This window comes from Pseudopodoces humilis, chromosome 3, assembly GCF_049639895.1.
Source record: "Pseudopodoces humilis isolate 2021_Gansu_Grassland_sample_001 chromosome 3, ASM4963989v1, whole genome shotgun sequence".
Classification (NCBI taxonomy): domain Eukaryota; kingdom Metazoa; phylum Chordata; class Aves; order Passeriformes; family Paridae; genus Pseudopodoces; species Pseudopodoces humilis.
Window position 1 is genome coordinate 57,119,350 of NC_142202.1, and position 6,000 is coordinate 57,125,349.

The following is a 6,000-nucleotide window of genomic DNA, read 5'->3' on the forward strand; positions in this document are numbered from 1 at the left end:
CCCTAAAAGTCACTTCAGAAATTAAATCATCAAACAAGTTGTTTTTATGCAGCTATATATGGTCTCCACCTTAATAAAGACTTTCTAAAGCAGACCTCCTTCTACTTTAGCTGGAAGCAACAACTATAATAAGTGCAAGAATCAATGGTTTTCCTCCAACAAGCCTGTGATTTGAATATTGTGAAGAGCAGCAACAATTCCATTGGGCTTTGCTTTGGTCCTATATACCACATCCTTTCCCATGACCAGAACAAGTTCACCTGTAAAAGCACACAGCCCAAACAGGCCTGGTGTTTTTGAACAGTGAGAGTCAAACCAGAGGACACATCCAGCAGGCCAGACACTAACTACATTATCAGCCTGCACAGGCACAGAATCATCAGTTCACACAAACAACTGCAAACACTTCCGGCCTCAGAAAAATCCTCCCAGCCCACAGGCCATGTGGCCAAACAAGTCATGAGACTGGAGAGGCAAGTCACACCAAGACAAAGTCTAAGAACTGCTTATTTTTATCATTTTTAACTGGAGTTTCCATTTGTATCTTTCCGTCCCACAGCTCATGGATGTGAACAGTTAGGAAGGAGGTTTAACCTGACACATGAACATTTTTTATGTGTCATTCTAACATATTTGACAATAAATCACTTTTGAGATTAAAGGAGTTCATTTAAACATTTGTATTATGTGTGTACTAGATATTCCATTCAGTTTATTTATATTTTCACATCCACTCAAGACATCCACACCTCAAGGACTGTCAAGCTCTTTTCTTCCCAGCTCCAGCATGCTCAGGAGTGAGATGTTGGCTCCTGCACATGCTAGTTGCAAAATTCACATCTGGCTTCAACAAATCTCACTTCAGAATTCTCTAACAAAAGTGAATTAGACTACTAATGGGAAAAGTATGTGCGAACCTCACTTAAGCCCTAAGGTTTTGATCTTTTATAAGAGTAAATACCCGAGGTGGGAGACACTATCCACTGGGCATAACAAAGTCTACATTTTTAATGAAGCTTTGACAAAACAAAGTACTGGTACTTCCTTTACTTACAACATCGTTATCTCCACACAAGGAAGACAACAGTTGCCATTCCTTTGAACAATCTTGAAACATCCTCCTGCTCATCTGTCCTCTACGAAAGAGAATTCATTCTGGCAACACTCCCTCTTGCCCAGAGTAACAGAAAAACAGACTTGATACGTACAAATCAGGTACGAACAAGCCCCCAGTGTTTTCGATTCTTGTCCTAATCTCTGAATTGCTCACTGCGATTTCCCGGCCAGTATCTACCCCGCTCCTGTAGGTCGGAGTAACGCAGAACCACGATCCAGAGGGGACCGTACCCGCACCGGAGTCTTTCCTCTACAACAGCCGCCTCCGCACAGCCCCCGCGTAGGTCCCGCTCCCTCCTCCTGCTCGCCCTGTGCCCAGCACACGCTCTGCACCCGCCGAGCTCCCCGGCGCTGGGCCAGTTCGTCTAACGGAGACTGACACCCGCCCAGCCCGTGGAAGGCGCCTCGGAGCCCCGGTCCGCCCTGCCCTGGAAGGCTGCGGGGACAGCGGCTCCCGGCCACCACCGCCGCGGGCGAACCTCTTGGTATTCCCGGACCTGCCGCAGCCGCCGGGTACCCCCGGAGGAGAAGGACCCTTCCATGCCCGGCCGTGCGGCAGCCACCGCCCGTCCCCAAAGGGCGGTCCCCTCCCGTTGACCTCGGGAGGGCACGGGGGACACCCTTTCTATAGGACATGGGGCACCTTTCAGCATTCCCTGAGCCGGGGCACCACAGAGGCGCGGGGCAGCGGCAGGGTGGGGGCGGCGGACCGGGAATGTCATTTGGAGGTGGCTATGACAGCGCTCCTCTGCCCACCGCCAAAATGCGACTCGGAGCAGGAGGGGGATGTCGGGGGCGAGGGAGGCAGCGGCGGGCGAGGGGACTGCGGCGACAGCAACCGCGCCGGGGACCCGCAACCCCGGCCCCGCACCTCGCAGCCGTAGAGCTGCCCCAGCTGCTCCACGATCCATTCCTCCAGCACCAGCCGCTTCCGCAGCTCCTTCCGATCGTATTTCACCGTCACTTTCCCCTGCTGGTGGCGCCGCTGTTGGACCTGCACCACGGCCGCCGCTGCCGACACCGAGTCCTCCCGGGAAGAGCTGCCGGAGGAGCCGCCGCTCCCGCCGCCGCCGCGGGGGCTCTGGAAGAAAACGCGGTTCCCGCCGCCTCCGCCCGCTGCTGCCGCCGCCTCGCTGCCCCCGGTCGCCACCGACATGCTCCGCTCCGCCGCGGCTCCCGCCGAGCCGAAAGGCGCCCGCCGCTGCTACCGCCGGGCCGCAGCAGCCGCCGCTTTCGCGTGTGCTCCGCTCCCCCGCACCTGCCGCTTAAAGCCTCGCATGGCTCGGCGGCGCAGCGGCCCCGCCGCCGGGGGGTGGGCCCGGGCCGGCTGGGGCGGGGACAGAGGAGGGGCTGTGTGTCGGCTCGGCTCGGCACGGCACGGCACAACACAACACAACACAACACGGAGGATTGTAGCGGACTGTCCAGAGTGCCGCGGTGCCGCGGCGGAGCCTCGGGGCTGCCGCTCCTCGGCGGAGGCGGAGCGGCTGTGCCCGCGGCAGGGCGCTCCCCGGGAGCATACGCCCACTGGGGGGTTTATGACTTTTCTTTTTCTATAAGGAAATGCAGTATCGCCCCGTCACGCACACTACGTTCATATACGTTGCATACCTGCAGCACTGATACGCTGAACGCGATCGTTTTCTTCTCTTCGTGATGCGTGTGGACGTGGGTGCGCGTGAATGATTTCAGGATAGTGAACTCCAACAGCAAATATTTCAAACTATCACCAATCAGTGTGACAGTTAGCCACGTGGAGATGGCTTTTTAAAGCAGCCAGGTTAGCATCAGTGCTTTCAGCAGCTTCATGTCTCTCAGGAGAGACTGAGTGAAATCACTGATGGCCCATCCTACACACCAAAATGTGCCTATGATTGCAAGAAGCAGCCAACATAGCACAGCGCTGGTTAGGGACGCCAGACCATCCCCATTTGCAAAGAGGTTCGCCTGTGGCAAGGGCAGAAGTCAAGCTCTTGCATGTGCGGACCTGGGACTGGAAATGCCTGGTGTCCCAAGTTTGGCTTTGGGTATGAATGTGGGAACCACCTCGTGTCCACACTGCCCTAGGGGAGAATGTCTTAAGTCAGCAAGGAGCAGGGAGGAAGGAGGCATGGATAACTAGCCACATCTGCCTGGGTAGATCTGCTTCAGTCAGATCGTTGCTGCTGTTTGGCATGGTGGCCGTGTGGTAGCAGTGACATTTCAGCTTCTGCTCTCAGCATGTGACACACCACTCAAGAAAGAGGCTAGCATGAGGCGTTTGAGCCTCATCAGGCAATAGCTTGATGTTAAAACACAGATTGTGCTAGTAAAGGGATCATACCTGATAAAATCTTATTACTGGTCTGAAATGCTATGATAGCTTTTAGATTTTCATCTAAAAAAAGCCCTAGTTTTTCAAAGCAAAGCATATGGAGTTAAGCTCCTTATCAGCGTGTAGGGACCACACAATTTTCAGAGATACTGAGCAACTGCAACTAGGTACCAGTGTAGATTACACTTGAAGCTTGGGCTGCAAGCAGAGCTTGAGAAAAAGTCATATCCCACAAATCTGGGTTTAAGCAAGAAGTCTGCCCTATTCACAGGGCAGCCATTACGCAAGTCAGTATCAACTTCCAGCTGGGTAGTGCTGCCTGACTGGCTTTTATAACTCTAGGCTTGTGTAAATGCAGTAGGAAAATACCATCATCAACAACTTGTTCTTAGAGAAACCAGAAAGAATACAAAAGAGTTTTTGAAAGAGGGGAGTGGCTGTTTTTAGAACTTTTGTGTTTGGAGTGGCCTATAATTTGGGTCTTCAGCTCTGCATGTCATGTTGGAAGTCTGGTGCTGACGTAGTCAGCCACAAAACTTTAAACTTTCCTATTCAGAGCAGGAACATTTTAATCTTTGTAGACTGGTTGATGTTTACAGTTGCTGACAAAAAAAAATATTAACGTGAAAGAATGTCAATATTGCTTAAGAGGCTTTTTAAAGTCATATTGAGCATCATAATTGGGATATATTCTGTGAGATATAAAGTAGGAATACCCAAACTTTCACCATAATAGGATGTTTTCTGAAGCCAAAAGAACACTGGACCTAAGCTGACTAGAAAATACTGAGCTTTTTCTTTTCTACTGTAGCACAAATCAGGTGAACAGATGGCTAAAATATTTTCTTTGAGTGTGAGAATCTGGAAGGTCTCAGCTGAAGGACTTTTCTGATACTATCACTACCAGGATATTGTAATCACTGCAGACATTTAAAATCTGGTACCCGCTATTCAAATAACACTTCCACAACACTCTGAAAGTGGAAAATGAGGTACTAGTGATTAAAAAGCATGTCCTCAGAGGTTATCATTTCAAAGTCACAGTTCTAACATAATGCATAGTCCTTGGTAAATGTGGGTGGATGAGAAACTGGTAGAACTGCCAGCATTGTCATGAGGCAGTTTTATGTGCCATTGGTTTTTCATTCAGTTTTTAAAGCGAGCACATTCCTCAGGAAGCCAGAGCAAAAACTGCTGCCAAGAATCTTTTCTGCAATGATTTTTGCTTCATTTAAAAGAAAGAACTAGTTGTTTAAAAGTCAAAGTTGAGCAAAAACGTTTAGATCTGCTAATGTCCTGGCAATGAGCAATGCAGTCCAATGTGGGCACAGTCTCTACTTTACTCCTGAGTGGCTGGAGGCATATGAGAGCATTTCTTGGAGAGAGAAGTTTCCTCACAAATACTTCTCCATACCACAATGGAACCATTAATGGTTACACCCATAACAAAGGCAAGAGTTAATGTGGCAGGGGAAAGACAATCCTTCCCAAAACTTCAGCCTTAGTTTTAGACCTACCTTAAGGAATGGATTCAAGGCATAAGAGACTAGGCTTCATAGACAAGGTTCTTTCAGCAGCTGAATAAAAATCACAGTGCAGCGTTTAATCTAAAGCTAATGGTTGATCAATAAAGCCAAAGGGGAGATAAAATACTACACCTCTGAAATACTGCACTCTTTCAATGTGATCATGTCTAAATCTCTCTCACAAGAGCATTGTATCAAGGGACAGGATAAGTAAAGAACAGACAGCATGAAATAGGAAACACCAAAGGCAGAGGAACACTTGCATAACCTGCACTTCCTTAGGTTACTTCCCAAAGAGTGGATGTGGGAATCTCTTGTGAATGTAAGCAACATGAAGCTGTATCCACTTCCCATGTATATATCATACAGTCCTAATCTGTCTTTCAAAGAAAATAATACAGAACATAAGGACTAAGTTTTCAGGAGTCTTAGGCAGTGACCCTTAGGGATTCAAGGCCCTGAGTGTTAATTGCCTTTTCGTCTTTAGCAACTTCTCTTATGTTTTTCCTAGCTTTTTTCTGAACAACTTTGGAAATAATAGTTGCTGGGCTCTGAAATAAATCAGTATGTGTCATGAAATTTCATACTCTTCAGCATTTGTTATTTTCCTGAGGCATTTGTCTTTCAGGAATTCATGTGAGTTTAGTTCTGGTGGTTTCTACCTCACATGATGTGTTCATGAAGAAATGAAGAGCTGAGTGGAAGACTCATGGCTGGAGATTTTCAGCAACACAGAATTGTTTAAAACTGCGAACTTCACACCTGTTGGTCATTTTATTTCCTTATTGAAATGCACATTTGCTTTTACATGTTCTCAGAACCACAGGAGTAATTTCATGCTTGTATTCCTTGTCTTGTTAACAAAATACTCAAGTTAAGAGTTGCCAGGGAATCTCCTAGGTGTATAATGATAGACTCCATTATTTTTGCAAGGCCAGACAGTCTTTGACTACTGGCTAACCCTGCCTTTCAAAAGTTCTGTGTGGCATCTTTTTGGTGAGCTGTGAGGCTTTGCTCCAGGCTCACCAGTGAGATTCACTATTG

General features: G+C 48.3%; 1 protein-coding gene across 1 annotated transcript in view; it reads right to left on the reverse strand.

The window, feature by feature from the left end:
* Window positions 1-2,323, reverse strand: part of PPP1R14C (protein phosphatase 1 regulatory inhibitor subunit 14C) — a 51,830-nt gene extending 49,507 nt beyond the window's left edge. Inside the window, exon 1 of the mRNA XM_005518396.2 lies at window positions 1,988-2,323. Within this exon, the coding sequence (XP_005518453.1) occupies window positions 1,988-2,272 (285 nt within the window). The 5' untranslated portion in view covers window positions 2,273-2,323. The remainder of the gene's footprint in view (window positions 1-1,987) is intronic.
* Between the last annotated feature and the right edge of the window lie 3,677 nt (window positions 2,324-6,000).